This window comes from Papilio xuthus, unplaced genomic scaffold (assembly GCF_000836235.2).
Source record: "Papilio xuthus unplaced genomic scaffold, Pxut_1.1 DF829567.1, whole genome shotgun sequence".
In the NCBI taxonomy this organism is placed as follows: Eukaryota; Metazoa; Arthropoda; class Insecta; order Lepidoptera; family Papilionidae; genus Papilio; species Papilio xuthus.
The window spans coordinates 355,564-374,660 of record NW_013529082.1 but is presented as its reverse complement, the minus strand read 5'-3'; the positions used below and the strand labels follow the sequence as shown (position 1 = coordinate 374,660).

General features: G+C 37.4%; 1 protein-coding gene across 1 annotated transcript in view; it reads right to left on the bottom strand.

Moving 5' to 3' along the window:
* LOC106117020 (immunoglobulin superfamily DCC subclass member 3) overlaps nt 1–19,097 on the bottom strand; it is a 62,504-nt gene that overhangs the window by 368 nt on the left and 43,039 nt on the right. Inside the window, exons 2-18 of the mRNA XM_013311092.1 lie at nt 14,541–14,697; nt 13,656–13,777; nt 6,285–6,429; nt 6,140–6,205; nt 5,641–5,824; nt 5,337–5,477; nt 2,577–2,741; nt 2,292–2,364; nt 2,010–2,213; nt 1,839–1,930; nt 1,651–1,732; nt 1,298–1,483; nt 1,098–1,215; nt 737–904; nt 512–645; nt 276–451; nt 94–199 (exon numbers count right to left, since the gene is read on the bottom strand). Of these exons, the coding sequence (XP_013166546.1) occupies nt 94–199; nt 276–451; nt 512–645; nt 737–904; nt 1,098–1,215; nt 1,298–1,483; nt 1,651–1,732; nt 1,839–1,930; nt 2,010–2,213; nt 2,292–2,364; nt 2,577–2,741; nt 5,337–5,477; nt 5,641–5,824; nt 6,140–6,205; nt 6,285–6,429; nt 13,656–13,777; nt 14,541–14,697 (2,319 nt within the window). The remainder of the gene's footprint in view (nt 1–93; nt 200–275; nt 452–511; nt 646–736; nt 905–1,097; nt 1,216–1,297; nt 1,484–1,650; nt 1,733–1,838; nt 1,931–2,009; nt 2,214–2,291; nt 2,365–2,576; nt 2,742–5,336; nt 5,478–5,640; nt 5,825–6,139; nt 6,206–6,284; nt 6,430–13,655; nt 13,778–14,540; nt 14,698–19,097) is intronic.

The following is a 19,097-nucleotide window of genomic DNA, read 5'->3' as shown; positions in this document are numbered from 1 at the left end:
AAATAAAAATGTTCACTACTAAAAAACAGTTTTTATGTTTGATCCTTTCAGTCGGATACGAATCGATCGACTGTTAATATATCCGGTACCCACCTAGATCCTTGAACTGCGCGGGAATTGTGAGGATGCGGCTGTGCCCCTGAGGCTCGTGCCCAGTTACCATCACGTAACATTGCTCCGTTGGCTCCAGGCCGGTTATCTGACAAAAAAAAATAGTTATATTTCATTGTTTTAAACGAAAGTAACAATGTTTGGTGTCAAAGGTGCATACTCACAAGCGCGGTGGTGTTGACCGTGGTTAGGGCGTCCCACTGCTCGACAGGCAGACGCAGGCGTGCGCTGTGCCGCACCGTGTAGCGCTGAGCCGCGCCGCGCCACCGCACGCGCACCGCCGACACGTTCACGTACGCGTACGACAGCTCGCCCACCGGCCACGGACCTGACGACGACACTATTACTTGATAATACACCTTGTTTTACAAAGTACGACTGCGATGTGTCCGGGTGGTACCTTCAGGCTGCGTGGCGACGCGCACGGGCTCGCTGAAGGCGCCGCGCGGCCCGCCCCCCGCCGCCACCGCCTGCACGCGCACCTCGTACTCGCTGCCCGGCTCCAGACCTTCCACCGTCGCGCTGCTCTTGTAGCTGCATAGGGAACGATACAATGCCGTTAATATAACATGCTCCGGATCCATTGTCACTAAAAAGTAACGATGGTAAGGAATTGATCGCCGACCTCTCCTGGCACTCCTCGTCGCCGTCGCCGTCGCCGTCGGTGTTGCGGAAGCAGAGGCGGAAGGCGAGGTGCGGGGTGTCGGCGCAGCGCGAGCACTGCCACTGCACCGCGAACCCGCGCCCCCCCACCCCCGACACGCGCACTCGCTCCGGCACCGGACCCGCCTCGCTGCATACTCACACATGTCACTGCTGCATTTACTGACATCTTTTATTATAGTGAATACACAAGCGTTGGCCCACATGATTTAAGTGAAGATGTGATGTATTATCTATAATCTTAATCCCAATCTAAATATATATTTCTCTATCCTTAGAGCCGGAGCCTTCTATATCTAAAGCAATAGGTGCGGACGTTGTACCTGTAGGGCGAGAGGTCCGCGCTGGCCGTGGAGGTCCAGGGCAGCAAGCTGAGGTCCTGAGGCAGCCAGGTCAGGTTGCGGCTGCCCAGCACGCGCACCCACGCCGTGCTAGCGTCCGCTGTATCAAGTATACGAGTAAGAGTCATCCACAAATGAACTTCTCAACATGAGGCTAGTTCCACATGAAACACGGCACTCACCTGGCAGAGTGTAGTTGGTGACGTGTCCGGGCAGCGTGATGTTGTGCTCCACGGTGGCGTTGTCCGGCTTGTGCTGCAACACCCACTGTACCACGCCCCCCGCATCGCGCGCGAACTGCCGCCACGACACCGATACGCCCCCTGACACGCCCCCCGCACCGTCCGCCCGTGACACGCGCACCGGCACTGCACCACAACATCTCTGTTTTATAATCATCGTCAACCCAGTGGCATACGTAAGAAATAAATGTGACGCAATTCTATGCGAGAATAACACGAAGTCAAAGCATCAACGAGAATGGCATCAAAAATAATATAAAGGTTTAAAAATGACCAAAAAAGAACTTACGAACCTCCCTGTCCCTGACAGACGACGCTCTCCGACATATCGCTCGCCACATTCTTCTTGTTAGACGAGGGGATGTACGCTCGGACCTGTAATGTGATAAATAGTGGCACACTCAATCACTTTATTATACTCTACAACGCTGCTAATAAAATCTAAATCTTAAGTAATAGAGAAAAGGCCAGATAAACATACCTGGAAGAAGTAAGGAGTGAGCGGTTCCTTTAGGGTGATAACTTGCTCAGTGCCCGTCTGCGGCTGCCCCGTCAGCGAGATTCCCGGTCCGTCTGTAACCACATTAACATTTACAATATTACCAATTGGTTCATCAAGCGAACCGCTCGCTCGTGGTCTAGGATATGATACCTCTAGGTGTGGTATCGACGGTGTAGGCGACGACTTTCTCTGCGGCGGGCAGCCAGCGCAGCGCCACGCGGCGCGGCCCGGCCGGCAGGCAGCGCAGCGCGCCCGGCGCCGCCGCCCACGCCCCCGTCACATTCAGCGCCGCCCACGCAGACGACCACGCCCACCGCCCCGCCCCCCCGCACCGCGCCACGCACTGGTACACGCCTGCCCAAACGTCATATATTGAACACAACGCACGACACAGACTTACATGTGATGTGATAGTACAGTATAACTGTTTACCTGCATCGTCAGACGTCACTCCGCTGATGACGAGCTGCATGCGGTTCACGTCGGTGGATGACCGCAGATTTATCTGCACAACAAAATCATATGTTGTATTGCAATCAAAACAACTAATTAACATTCTTGGTTCATTTAATGGTTAATTAACCGTGTCCCTTGCAGTGTAGCAAGTGTAGATTTAAGTTATGAAATTTAACTAAGGCAGTTAAACATACAATACGGTTAATCTATACGCCTTTTCCTGTCAAAAGTCGGTGTGTATTAGTTGTTCGGAGTCCTTACCCTGCCGGCGAGGGTGAGGGGCTGTCCGTCCTTGTACCAGGAGATGCGAGGCTCCGGTCTGCCGGTCGCAGAGCAGTTGAAGCGCACGGTGCTCGCGCGCAGCACTTCTTTAGACGCGGGCACCAGAGACACGGTCACAGCCTCGAACATACTCACGTTGAAACTCTGTAAAGGTTAATTTAAGATAGTAAAATAAAATACCAAGACGTCATAAATTCTGTAATAAAAAACCATTTTTTTTTAATCTTTGTCTGGTCTGTGTCTGGTAAACTCTGGAACGACAAGACCAATTTTGATGGGACTTTGCGGGAAGGGTAGCTGGTGCACGCGTGCATGTTATAGACTGTTGTTTTAAATATTTTCTGTCTGTATATGTTTCTTTTACTTTGATAGAACGTGTTCAGTAATCATCGATTTATTCGGTGAAAAAATTGCTTGTAATAAACTGTTAAAAAAAAACGTTTTATGTATGAAGCATGTACGCGTACGGAATGCCAGTACATACCTACTGGTGATATTGAAAATGCTAATATTATTAATATAAATGTTATGAACACTTTACACATTTAAATATGATTTTAATTTTAAATTAGTGTTTAAAAATGGTTATATATAGAATTGATAGAAACAGGTTCACTTTTATGTTTATCCCTTTCCAATTATTCATCTTACTAATATTATAAATTGAAAGTTTGGATGTATGGAAGGAAGTTTGTATGAGGGTATCTAAAGAACGTCTTAACGGATTTCTAGTAGACATGGGCTATTTACTAAGTTTTTTTTTAGTACCGCGTGGACGGAGTCACGGTCGACAGCTAGTTTATAATATTTTGTAGATTAAATATTCCTGAGATTGTTGAAAATGAACCATAACTTTTTGATTTAAAAGAGATATCAAATCACCGCCACATTTTTATACAAAACTACTATAGAAAACTCTGAAATTCGAATCTTCTTCTTTGTCGTTGCAGTCTTGTCAGACTGGTCGTGGTCATCACGTATCAGTGACCCGCTTTACCAGGCGCCGCCACTCCCCCCTAGTCGCTGCCTTTTTTGTACATTGGTGCAGGGGGACATCCACAGCCGCTCTGATTTGGTCAATCATCAATCAATCAAATCTGATTTGGGAAATTCGAATACAGGATACTAAAATAGGTAAGTTGAAATTCAATTCTTCCAAAGCAAAAATTAAAAAAAAAACTCAAATATCTAAAAAAAGATAGATTTTTAATTGTTTCTAAGTACAACAAAACTGGCAGGAGATAAAAAGGTGTGCCCTTAAATAAAAGATGAGCGCACATTTTACAACCACGCCTTATTAAATATTAATGGTACAGCAGAAGTACACCGGCTTACACGTGTATCTCTGGAAATATTCCCATTTGGTCGGGCCCTATGCGTAAGGTCACAACTCATTTTTTAAACAAAACATTTTTTTCTGCTTTTTTAAAATGTGCTTAACAAGATCTTTTTTCTACCGAAATCAACATTTACATATCACGTTTGGATCATAAGATTTTTTTATTGTTGTCTGAACATAGGGACACATCTATTTCTTTAACGTACACCTAAAAGGCTTTACTGAAAAAATTACACCTATTGAGTTACGACTATACACGTAGGAGCCGTCGTTACCCAACTTGATACGGGAACATTTATTTTTAATGAAAACATGTACCAAAACCCCGGTGTGCCGTCTCAACTATCATAAGTAAGATGAAACGAGACAGCAGTACCGTTGTGATGAAATTAATCTGTTTACTTCGTCAGAAACCTATCCTTACTATACCGGTCAAAAAACTTACAACTTAACTAAAGAGTATTCAAATTACAGAAAGGAATTGTTGTTTTTAAGTTATCAAGCAGATATAATTCATTCCAATATTCTTTGATGAATTATTTTTTAATTCTTGTACTCATTTTAATTTATTAAAATGCGCAGAAACATTTAATTTCAATTCCCTTGAGTTCCCAAACTAATTTGTAAAATTCCACAATTCTTATCGGCCAATCAATTTAAACCTATCTACAATTATTAAATACTTTTGTTGTTTTGCAGTTGCTCCCGACTTCTTTAACACAGAATTAAAAAAAATATAGCCTATGTCACCCGGAGATAGTGTAGTTTCCTAACATTAAAAGAATTTTTAGAATCGGCTCAGTACTTTCGGAGCCTATTCAATGCGAACAAACAAATCTTTTCTCCTTATAATAATAAATATAGACAGACGAAGCTTATACAACGTAGGATTAAATTCCATGTTACCGTTTGTACATAGAGTATCTGGTTGTAATTAAAATAGGATAGCATTGTAAGTTTGTATATAGCGACGTAATTACGCGAAAACATTCAAGATCTTGTATAACTAGAGCTCGATTGTCAAACGATGATAACGCGTAGTCGACAATGAAATTACTTCAAACGAACTGCTTACAACAATCTAATTGTTGTCTGGAAATGGGTTAAAGGGAAAACGATTCGAAATGTGTTATTTCTTGTGATGTCTCGTATTCTTGGAATTATCAAAATGTTCCTTTTCATTCTGAAATGAAACATTTTTGCCTACATAATGAAATAGAAAACAGTTCCTTATGAATTAAAATAAATATTTTTTAAACCACATTTATTTCAGCTTTTAAATCTAATCTGTGTCATAAATTTATATGCGACGATAATTTTGTTACTTATTATAGGCATCGAAATCATTATAAAATTAAATCCCCCCACGAATACAAAAATTTGTACATGTGTTAGGTTACCTTGTTGAGTTGAGGAAGCCCATCCACCTCGCAGGTGTAGAGGCCCTCCTGGTCCGTCTGCAGGTTGCGCAGCACCAACACCTCGGCTGTCGTCTCCAGTTCTCGAGACCTCTCTCCCGGTGGCGTCTGTCGCCATGTCAGCTGCAACATGTGTGCCACTGAAGTCAGGTGTGCCAGGTTCGCGCTATGGACATCCTCAATCTACCCCTCTAGTATATAACCATGTATATTTCCTCGCAAATATTTATATAACTTTACGATACATTTTTTATCACCTTCTTTAATAGACAATTACCTATCTCACCTTTGGTCTGGGCCATCCAAGAACGGGACAGAGGAGCTCCACATCTGTTCCCCTGGGCGCCACGATCTGCGCGGCGTGGTGCACTTCCAGCAGGCCAGGCTCTCTGTCGTCTGAAGCCAGGACCTGCAGACTGCCGCTGTAGCTTACACGGCTTCTATTTGCCAACTGGTTCGTTGCTATACATCTGGATTAATTTACAGATGATTAATATATTTTAGCTTTTATATAAGTAACTAAGAGTAAGAGTAGGAAGGAGATGTCGACTGGATAGACTAACAGTCTGTTAGAACCAAAATATTTTTACAATGTATCCTCTCCTCCGTGCAATAACTATTTTGTCACGTATCTGTCTGTTACTTTTTGATGAAAATGTCTCTGGGTAGCGGTAAGTTAATACTATTTGACCCGAATTTGCATGTTTGCCGCCGTTTTCTTAAAATATACATATTTTCCCATAACAATTGTAGTTTGAATAGCAACAAATATAATAATTTCATACTTGTAGGTGCCAGCGTCCTCTGGCGTCACGTCTATGATTAACAACTGCGTCTCCAATATGTGATATCTACAAAAAAAAATCATTATTATAATCCATTACGAATGTTACTTTGCTGTTCGATATTCGAATAAGTGTTATATTTAACCTAGAATCCTTTGGTAGATCCTCGCCGTCCCTCAGCCAGGAGATGAGGGGCGGGGGGCCCGAATTGATGCCGCACGAGAGAGCCGCCGGCTGCCCCAGGGGCACTGTCATGTTCTCCGGGTGACGTGAGAATTGCTTGTCCATGTCTGTAACAAATAGACAAGTTAATATCATAATAAAATAAAAACTATCCGCTCTAGAGGTTCTCATAATAATTTACACCGGATTTATAGAATTAATTTAAATGTGCAAAAACTGGCACAAATATTTTAAAGATTTCAAAGAAAGTTTTTATCTGATAAGAGAAATGAATTTCTTTTTTTTTTACCACACTTATCTTCTCATTCAAAAATATGTGTAAAAATATATTGCATTATTTTTAGTCAAAGTTATTAATTAAAAAAAATTGTAACGTAACACAATGAATAACTCAATTTTATTGACAGGAAAAACATATCTGACAAAAATCCCGTAATTGAAAACGTGTGAATGAGATGAAATGATATATGTTTGGACGCAGCCAGAAGACCGGTAACAATATCAATCTATATAGGATGATGGATTGCGCGGCTTGCCTCCAGCCTGTCGCCTGCTTTCCATTGCTATATTTTTTTACTACAAACTCTCGCTAAACAGTAAAGGACTTTGTTCTAAAGACTCGCCAACCAGAAATATTGCTAAAAATTAACAAATTTTGATCTTAGAAATTTCATAAAACTTCGAAACTTTATTTATTTAAAAATCAATTTAAAAAATAACAATATAATATTTATTACGTGGAAAATAACACAATGTTTACATTTTTGCTTATTACAAGATAATATATCAACAATTTATAGGAAAGTATTTCAGTATCAGGGATTATAAAAATTAATCTGATACCTTTTAAAAGATTTAAGCGAGAATTTTATAAGTACGCTTATCTGATATTCAGGATAATTAATATTTAATGTTTATATAACCCTAGCTGCTCATTATAAAAGCATAATACTTTATTTTATATAAATGTTTATGTACTTGATGGACTTCCCTCCGGTTCGAGGACGAAATTCTATTAAAATATTAACACATTTCTTACTAAAGTAACCCTCAGTAAGGTATTGTTGAACCTCTTCTTAAGAAAAAAGATAACAATATGTTTTTACGAGTGCTTCGGGAGTGGAAACTTAACGAAAATTCTACATATATTTATGTTCAAAACTATTTTCTTTCGGGAATAGTTATAAGAGAGATTAACTGTCGTTTCCCCAAGGGTACTTGATACCCAACTCGTTATCAGAGGTCAGCTGGATAGAGGTCTTGTAAAGGAATGATTTATAATAACCGTATGCGTGCGTTTATCGAGATTGTTATACAGGGTGTATAAAAAAGATATTTCGCTTTACCATACATCCCCTACCATGGCAAATTCACTACCGATTACTGTCATATCCGTATTAGAATATATAATTGTTCCTCAAATTTTCCCATAACATAATATATTATAATATACCGTAGCTAGCGAGGTCACAGTCAACATTAGCCAACTTCAAAATAACAAGTAACTCGAGCTCCGGCATTGCGTTGAGCAAACAAACTCAACAGTCTGTTCCCTGAATTAATTTTCTTTTGTAAAAACAATATTTAAACGGGATCTTCGACTCGGAACACGCATTATTAAGATAAATGTTAGCTTTCGCTTCTAGGATAACACCATTTATTATTTTATTTAATAATTCTTATAAGAAAGTTTCAAGTTCCGTAAATTATTTTACTTTTACTTGGAAATTTAAAACAAAAATATTGAGAATATCCACTCTAAAAAATAAGAATATTGCCTAAAGTAAGTTAAAGTATTTAATTTCATAAATCGGTGGGGTTAAATGTTAACTGACAAATATAAAAAAAAAACAAAATTGACAAAATCGACAACAGCACAGTATAGGCGACCACTGAAATGTAAACGCAGTTGTAAGCTAATTTTCTAATGTTTACGCACATATTGTCATGACACGTGACAGAATGTTTTTAAATGGATTACATCACCCTATAATAACACAATAGCTGGTCCCGCACACGTATTTCGCATAGTTTGGTAATTACGAGTACATACTATTTCGTATTATTTTTTACAACAAAAACAACTGATAATCACTTCACGTTAAGTGAAAAAAGTTATCTTTATATATATAATTCTTCTATGAGTGTGTATGTCACTGAACTTCTCTCAAACGACTGGACCGATTTTGATGAAATTTTTTGTGTTTGTTCGAGGGGATCTGGGAATGGTTTACATTCACAATTTGGTCCGCTGGACAATATTTTTTTAATTAATTTTTAATTTATTAGTTGTTGTTGATTTTGGAATGTTTTACATTGAATCCGACAGACGGCGCTACCATCGCAGTGTCAAATTTTAAATAATATTCAAATTAAAGATTATATATTTATTTTTTTATTTATTCGTAAATAATTCTCCATTAGAACAAATCTGAGACAAGAAAATTATCTACAAAGTAATCAAATGTAAATATCAAAATATAAGTTGTAAATATTATATTCCAAGGAATTATTACAAAATCCAACACTAATTAAACAAACAGCAATTCAAATTAGATTTTAATAGTGAATATCCAGAATTTTATTACAAATTCCGTTTTCGTAAATAAAAAACACATTTAGATGTTTAATTTATAATGATTTTCTCTACAAAGCTTAGTTAAATTACTTTTTTTATAAATATCTTTTTTACATACCAAACATGCAGAACAAAATTTAAACATTACTATTTGATTCTCCATCCCTTTAATCGGAGCGTAACCGCTGCGTCACTATTGCGTAGGTCCTGCGGATAAATTTTTCATCTTTTCCCGTCCAAAATACTGCGGAAACAACCTAAACACACATTCGACCTCCTTTTAGTTTGTGATATATTACGCGGCGTAAAAATATACTTACATAAGGATGCTTCGTATATAAAATACAGTCGTATACAATAGTGATAAAATTATTTACTATTTTATTGTGTTTTTATATGTTAAATTTTTATGATTAATTTGAACACCTAAATTGGTTTGTAAATAAACAAACCCGAATTAAAATTAATGCTCATCAGAAGTCATAAACCGATGTCTCCCTACTTATTTGATTAATAAACAATATTTTTTTTTAAATACTAGCAGATTTTTTGTAAATTTACTAATATTTCTTTTACCATTCCAACTAAGCTGTATGCTTGTGCTAGGATATGGTTTACAACAATAGTCGAATGGCGAGAATCGAACCTGTTCTCGTGATCGAAAATCCGTATCCTTAACCATTAGGCTATTGACGCTTATTACATCGGATGTATGATTGAGTTTTACACTTTAGAACCTTGTAATGGTAATTTTAATTCGCATTTTTTTAGGAAAGATTATTCATTGATAAATGTAATATGTGTCACTAAATCACATTTGTACACGACAGTACGTTTTCCATAAAGCAAGAAAAACAGAGATAATAGGGAAGAAATATGAAGGCGGCACATGTCGGTAATATTGTGTGAGATGTAACGTTGGCGCGGGGGCGGCGGGGGCGGCGGGGGCGGCGGAGGCGGCAGCGTGGAGGGGGCAGAAGGGCTCTCGTAATGACAGTACGGTGATAGTAGTTCGTACATAACCAAATCCGCGACAAATACCATCTATGTGAATATATTAGGGAATAATAAATCATAGAACATTCACTAACAAATACACTACGAAAAAAACAATGTTTGTATGGCAATCCTCGCACGATTGTATATTGTTTACCGACAAAGACGTTGCCGATAAATGATAGATAAGGATGCCCCCTTCAGGATGAATCTGTAATTACTCTTTAGCACAAAGAGTCTGCATGCCTCAAAGCTCTACTAGCCAGAAAACTCTGCACCAATAAGGATTTTCCTTTATTCGTTCTAATCTATCCGACATTCATTTGTTTCCCTGAATTTTGTACCGAGGTATTATCACATCTTGGCTAAGATTCGATAGCATATTTTTGTAATTCGCTTGAACCGGTTATGATCCAGATGGCCGCAGCCCTATGGCCACTGCCCTAGGGTGTCGAGCGTGAAGTCGCGCTCCGCTGCCCGCAGGAGGGAAGCCAGGGCACAAGCTAAAGCTTATCTTCAACATGTTACAGAATTAAAGGCAAACGTGTGCACAATCTAATAAACCTAGTATATTTAAGCGCAAATACATCAAAAATATCACGAAAACGTTTATTCGTTTTCCCCAGATTTATTGTAAATCTGTGCATGTCACAAGGTCGAGCGCCTGGTTTAGACATAAAACTACGTACGGGCCCGTACGCATCGCAGCCTTATAGCCGCGGAAGAGGCACTAAAATCTATTTTTGACCCTTCCTCTTTGCCGCTTATCGATTGAAAATTAAACGCGAAGCTCGCACGCTAACCTATCATTTTTATCGAGTTGTGGTTTTGGTCGAGGTCCTTGTATTTCTTTTCGCAATACACATAGCTTCTATTTTATTATCTGAAGAACTTTTATAATGCTACAGTATTAAAGAATCTATATACTTACAAACGTACTGTACCTAATTCTAGTAATCGATTGGCACATTATACAAACGGCGGGTATTGCAATGTGACCGCAACGCGGGTGGTCGCCACTGTCACCAGCCGCTTCGAATATCGGAATTGTTGACGGTAACATGACCTGATATGGATGCTTTTATCATCGTATGATTGTTCTAGAATCATAATAAGTTTTTTAACTATCCATTATGATTTCAGAAGTGCCTTTAAGGGCCACGTAGTCGTAGACCATGTATGTAAGACTGTATCAATTAAAAAGACTGTCGGCATAACGATTAAATCCCTTCAATTTAGTTATAACCCAACTGTGTGTGTAAAAAGTAAAAAGTACATACTAAATGTAAAAGTCATGGGCACAGTTCCAACGGTTCCAAGTTGTAGGGAATAATAACAAAGAGCAAAGTATTGGTGAGCGCTAATAACTTGTAATTATCCAGTTCAGCGGCCGTGGCAAATTATTCGCTACGTACTACGAACGCTTTTTGCCCTAATTTGTTCGAGCACAAAACAACGGACTCATTAAAAACAGTACAACTTATCAGGGAGACGATAATAATTTATATGTAGCGTAATACATAATACATGAGAACAGAAAAACGTATTATGAACCTTCTTCCCTCGTATATAACACGTTTTTAATAATGTTTTGAAAGTGGGGACTCGTGCTAAGAAAACATTGTAATAAAAAAGACTAACTGAAAGTCTTGCCTAAAAGCATTTTTGCTACGGCAAAAAAAATCAAATATGTTAGGAATTATAACCGTCATCAGTTAAATCTCTTTTTGTGTTTTTTCTCCTAATCTAGATACATAGATGAATGGATGGATGTTTGTTAAAAGGTATCTCCAGAACGGCTGGATGGATCCCACTGAAATTTGGCATAGATGTAGTAACCTGAAAGAATACATAGGCTACTAATTAAGTTATTTTCTAGTTCGGCGCGGACGGAGTCTCATTGATCAGCTAGAATAAAGAAACATTTGAACAACTGTAGCAATTTAATTAAGCATTACGCTTTCATTGGGCTTTGATTTCATCTGGCTGAACTATAACAAATGATATACACTAAACAAGAATGACTTATATAAATATGATAGATGAAGGATATAGAGTATTCTCACAACATGAGAGGGTTTAAATAGCTTCAGGGTGAGTAATGGAAACTGCGCCCTGAATGGAAATGAACCTTGGACGTTCTGATGGAAAGCTGCCAATGACGTAAGGGTTTCCATTCTATCAAAAGAGATGAGAAGATTTCTCCAAGTCATCTATTAATGATATACTGATTATATTAAGCTCATTATTATATATTTTTGTATATTCTATATAATATTATACATTAAAGGAAAACTTATTGTGGATTTCAGTATCTACTCTATCATTGTCCTTCATATAACTAAGATAAAAAAATCATTTTAAGACAATTTCGGCAGTGGAAATTATCTACATCAAGAAAGCTCTATTGTAAAGTATTCACACAAGTTTTTGATATTTATTTAAGTTTCCTCCTAATAAGCTCTTATACAACATTCTTTGCCAATTTAACAACCAATAAAAAAAAACATAAGTCTATACATAAAAAAAATCGTAATACGGAACCGATTTGGCTGAAAATTGGTGAGGAGGAGGTAGCTTAGAACCAGGAGACGGACATAGGATACTTTTATCCCATTTCCTATTTTTAATCCCACGCGGATGAAGTCCCGAGTCAAGGTAGTATATTTAAATATGATTTTAATATAAAATAAATTAAAATCTTTGCATCCAACATAAAACTTTTGAAGAATAGCAAGTTCCGTAGAGTTTTAATGAAAAAGTTTCATAGTGGTGAGCAAACAATGGTAGGCACCAATTAAGTTTGAACACGAGCTGCAGCTCAACGCCTAATGAAAGCCCCAGCTCAATGAATAGCTTCACCAGCTTCAGTCAAGCTGTTTCACATGATATTTCATTCAGCTATTTTAATTATGTGCAGTAATATTTTTATGTTAATTATTTTTATTCGTGATTGTAACATTTGATGAATTCAAACAACTATAGATAAGTTTTTTATTCCTACCCTCAATAAAAATACATTTAATTACTTTTGGAAACAAACAAAAAAACCATTAAATTGTATCCGTGTCTTTTCTTTGCTGAAATTCCTGTACAAAGACATGTAATCTCTTTGAAAAAATAATGAAAACAATTTAATGTTGGGCATGTTTCGGAAGTGTGAACCCACGTTAAGAAACCAATATACAATTTAAAGAAGTACTGCTTAAGCATTGCGTATAGGCGCAGCACGCGCCACCGCCGCTTTGATCCCGCCGCCTGTCATCTCATATTCCGAAAGGTTCGCTCCCTTTGAGGTAATTTGCGTCAGGAAAATAGTCTGTTAGTTTTTCCTCGAAGTAATCTATCACTTTCTCGTCTTACAAAAGTCATCCGTTATATAAATGTAACCCACGAGTACTGTATTCATAAAATATGGATTTGGACAGTTTTACAAACGAGTCACTAACAATTTTATATTAAGAACTAAAAAGACGATAATCTATACAATTGATAAAATTGGATTGCCGTATGAATTGCCTTTATCAAAAAATCATATTTCGTGAACACGATGTATATTTGCGTTGCTTATCTATACGGAAGTTGGCGTTTGTTAAAGGTAATCTCCAAAACTACTGGACCGATTTTGTCGGGACTTTTACTGGATGGTAACTGATGTAAGCAGGAGTAACTAAAGATTAACAACTAATTTTAACTACAGTAATGTTGTAACATAAAAATGCTATAGTATATACTTAAATACAATGAAGTAATACTCACATGCAAATTTAAGATGCACGGGGTTGCCGAGCACGATTCCCCGGTGGTGGTGTACCCCGCACTGGTACACCCCCTCCACATCCCTCTTGTGGAACACCTCCAGGCTGCCATTCGTTGACACCCTGCAACAATTAATATGTAAGATTTTCATGAGGTCAGTGTAAACCTCATGAGGTCTACCTCACAGTTTTTAAGAAGATCGTGGTATTTCTTAAACTGACTCATTTGTTGAGCAAGCAACAGCATTAATCCATGAAATCATCTTTATAAAGCCAAAAGTCGTCCTTTACAAAAATCTCCCAGATCTTGACAAAGATCACCCCGAAATGCTTCTTTGGCCTTATGCTTTTGTTTGGAACATCCTTAAAGCATGCATCAAAAAATTATTTACTGAAAATGAAAAAAAAGCAGGCGCAGTAATTCAAATGTAATCAATCCGATGAAAAATCAGAACGACATCGAGACGAAATTTTGATTAAGAAGCGCCTGCCCGTTTCAGTGGAGCAACGTAAAAAAAATTAATAAACGTCCGTAAATTTAGGAACAAATGACAGCTGACTCGGAGACCCAAATCGAATTCACGAGATTTAGCCTCCCGTCAGCTCACATTGGATTTCGTAGCCCGATCTAATCGCACGAATTAATTTGTTCGGCGACTGACAAGGCTGACAGCTTTCAGACCTGGCACGAAGTAGACGAATGAAATAGAACTTTTAATAAGATAGAAGACACGTCTATAGATAGGCCACTTTGAACATTATTCAACTTAACGATGCTAACGAGTACATTTTTTAAAACAACTATTCGTTTTCTTTTGTAAGTGATACAATTAGCTATGAGGACACCATTATTTTAAAAAGGCAGAGCTCTTGGGCTAATGTTTACCTTTTATAATCGAGCTTCTCTCCATCTCTTCGCCAGAAATATGGCTTGTGTTTGTGGCGGTCATCATCGAGCAACGGCGGCGGTGGTGCGCGGCGCGGGCCGGCTACCTCGCACGCCAGCCACTGCCGCGCCGGGCCCACCCATCTCACCGGCACATCTGTACACACACAAATACACAAGTTATACGATGACAAATTGACACAAAAACAATGAGAAGGCTTAATGAAGCCCAATAACGCAAGTCTTTTGAATGTTGTTAATATGTTACATCAGTCGAATATATGATACAGTTAAATTGAAGCAAATACACATATACATGGCATAGTACAATTTAAATGGCATCAGAACTATGCTAATGATGTCATAGATAACTCTACAAAATCTACGAGATCGCCTAAGAATTAAGTAAATATTTATTAGAGGTATTTAGACAACAGTAATTTATTATAAGACAATTTTAATAAACTACGAAATATCTTGTCCAAATAAGATCAACTGGAAATATCTAACGCTCCTAGAAGCTATTTATATCAAAATAATAACTAACGCACTATCTATATTCTGTTTTGAACCCTTAGAATTATACGATTGCTTTTTTATTCGAATAAATAGCAAGCAAATCGTGAACCAAAGAGATAATGCTTCGCTCGGGAAAATTGAATTCCACAAACGTAGATATCGTTGGCCGGGCCTATCGCCCCGCAGCCGGGACGCCGGGACGCCGGGCCTGGGGCGTAGGGCGTAGGGCCGAGACATGCCCGCGCCTCATTACTCTCCTGACAAAGGCAGAATGGAATCGCGGACTACGCACCAAATAGATCAACAAACTTGGCAAACAAATCTGCTAGGTAATTCGTATGTAAACGGTTGACATGTAGCATGAACACAAAAAACTGATGTTATCCAAGTCTTCTGGTATTTCGTTTTGAAAATTGTTACATTTCTTCTATAAATGACTTTCACCTTCTAATTTTTATAGGTTATCGTCTGTCGTTTTTACCGTTCAATAAAAAATAACATCAAATTGTACGAACTGTATTACCGACATCATCACTTTTCGTGGAAAATTATCTTTATGATTAATGGTGTAATTCATATACGAAATAAATTCATTCCATAATAATTATACGACAAACTGAAAATTATACATCAAATTAATGACATATATATTCGTAACGACTCAAGTACGAATCCCTTCAACTTACACAATACAAAAATAGCAAGTTGTACAAAAATCGTTCCGACATCAAACACATTCCTTCCGGAAATACTGAACATATTACGAAAATCTCTTTGACAATAAATACGGAAAATTGAATCAAAGGGAATTTTCCGCGAACTTATAAATTTGGGATAAGGCAAGAACAAATCAGGCGGACCCAATTGCCCCCCACTCCCTATTCCCCACCCTGATACGTTACGCAAAATTTGCTTACAAAAATACAGCAAAAAGATAGAGCGCGGTGGCCTTTTTGTTTATCAATTTTGCGAATAAATATAAAAACATTATTTTCTTAACACAATTTTCTCTTAAATAAATGCAAAAAAAAAATTAAACACGTAGTTAAATTAAAAATATATTTAACATCTTTCATTTTGACATCATTTTGTAGACTAGTAACACTGTCATCTTGAATACTTTTTTATATCACGACAATGTATGTGTTCGCTTACAATACTCGCAGAAACAAAAAAGCTTCGGAATTATTACAAGTTTACTTTAACTTATTGTTCTGCACATGCACCTGTACGTTCCAATATCAATTATAAACATTGAAGTCAATTATTACTAACATTGTTTAACGCCAGCACAACACAAAGTACATTATGTACAGTGAAGTTTGCTGGTGGTACCTCTGATACAATTAATTTTAGCGTTTTATACGCATTCAAATAATAAAGGTCGATAAATTATATAACAATTGTGTATTGAAGAACATACAATATTCTGAAGTAGTTTAAGTTTATTGCGAAGTGCAAGAAAATTATACTGTAACTAGAATACCGCGAACGAACATGACTGTACATGCGCTCCACCAAACGTTTTTTTTTTTAATACCATCTGCATTTTAATGGTATTTTAAAAGTAAGGTATTAGACCTCTTTTTAAAGTTTTTTATACTATTGTTTAGTGTCATTGTCCTCTTTAAGTTTTTTAAAAATTGAATACGATGCCATTTAAACTGTTATGAAATAAAATTCTTTAAATACTTATCTTGTATTCTGAAGTAAATAACTCATTCCATGTAAAAATTGGAGATTATGAAAGAAAATACTCACGTTTATATGCAGAGAAGAAGAGATTTCTTGCAGTTTATAAGAGTAATTATAACTTACCGTTTTTGGTTGACGGAGTAACATTTTCCCATCAACTGGTTGAGACAGGAAGAGTAAATTAGGGATATAGGATGACTTGATATTATAAATAGTCCAGGAAGAAATTACAAGGAAATCTTATATATCGAATTATCTTTTACAATAATGGTATCCGCTGTAAATTGTTTTATTAAGATATTATTCCTTTAAAGAGATAGTGTTTGAGATATTGTTATTCTGTCGATTATTGAAGTACTTTATTGCAACTTGTACTAGGACAAGGTTGACGACAAATAGATTATTATAGAAAATGTTGATTACAACTTGTAAAGGATATACAGGTGTAATCAACATTTTCTTTGGTACGTATTAGGGTCAAGTAATCGAAGCTATATATAGATTATCAGGGTCTAACTATAAAAAAAACATTGAGTTTGAATTACATTTTAGATCATGTAAACGGTCCCTAACAAATAACAGCATTGCAAAGGTTACAGATCTCACACTTGTTTCCAGCTCTAGCTGTATACACAGGATGTTCACAACTTCGCGACAATGCGTACTTCCGGCACGTGCCGCTACGGGACACCCTGAGGGTTCGCGCCGCTGCCATAGACAATACTAGAACACAATACTATATTTCTCTATTACACGAATAAACTACAATTTCTCGTTTTTTATACAAGACGTAGATGATCGGAGCAAACGAGGGGCGTGAACAATGAGGTAATTATTCATAATAATTATCACCGCCCCTGGACATCCGCAACACGAAGAACTCAGATCTGATGCACACCTTTGAGGGTTTTATCTACCTTTTAAACAGCTTCTTTTCTAGAATTTTTATTTTTATGTCAATGTGAAAAAAAACATTTTGTCGCTTGGCACAAACCTCTCCTGTATATCTTCACTGTTTTCCAATTTTTTTTTAATTTTTAACCTGAAATTGCCGAAATAGCGAAGTGACCGTTGCCCATAGACATACGCAATTGCATATGTGTTGCCTACCTTTAATCGACCCCTTCCCATCCTTTCCTTATGAGAAAAAGGGTGGGAAGGGAAAGAAGACTAAATTAGGCCTCCGGTACGCACACTCATCAGGCTGCACGCGGAATAGCTTCCACTTGACGCCTGTCTTCTGCGTGGTCGTGGTATTTCACCGGGCGAGCCGGGCCGATTCGTGCGAAGATGTTACATCGGGTTCTACTACTGTTAGATTTTGATTTAGTTTAAATAATAAAATTATTTATTCAAATTACAAAATGTGAAACTTACTTGGCGACAAATTAATTTATAGTTTATCTAAGGATATTGTTTCGTACCTTTAGTTACCGATCAAACATAGTTCTAATGAAAGCGTTACCTTTGTGAATTTTAAATCTAGCCAATGTTTCAAGTTGTTAAAACATGAACGCCGTCGGGTCGTTGTAAAGTTGTGTTATGAATATTCCAATAGTTCCTGTACTGAACTGATCTGAATATTAAATATCTACAAACGTGCGCTAGACTTTGCCTTGTTATACACTTGTATTGATATACCTAAGTGGACGATTCCACTGCGAAAGCTTTGACAGCTTACTTATTGATATCTCTCTTTAAAAGCTGTGACTACAGTTTACTTTTATATGGATGTTTATGCAGTGAAAATCAACTTTAACTATTGGTGAAAATGAGTTTAATTATTAAACAAGACAGGCAGTAAAAAAAGATTTATGTGGAAATTAGGATCTTAGATTAAAAATTTACTGTAATTGAACATGTCTTTTCTCAATTTATGTCTGTACGCTCATATTATTTTGTTATGTTATACCAGAACATTACACTTTCCTCGTCACTTATTTCCATCAACTTGAAATCACGATACACAATACATTGTTAAGCGACGCTTAATGAAAGTTATCATCACTCAGAGTTGGTGTTCATTGAGCAATACGCAGCCTTTACAACCTGAACTTCAGCCGTACAACCTCTGATCAATGAAATGATTAGAATCGAAGCCTGTAAACTGCTTCGGCGTTTCGATTCATTAATCAATATAAGGGTGATTACACATTAGAAAGCACCACGCCATTCTAAGCTTTAGTTAGTACTTGGGATATTGAATTAAACAATGAAGTACAAAAACTAGAATAACTAATTGTAAAAGATTCGTCCATGTAAACGGTCCTTAAGACTTAACATAATATGGTGATTGATTAGAAGATTATTAAATATATTGTGGCCATAAGAGATATAAGAGAA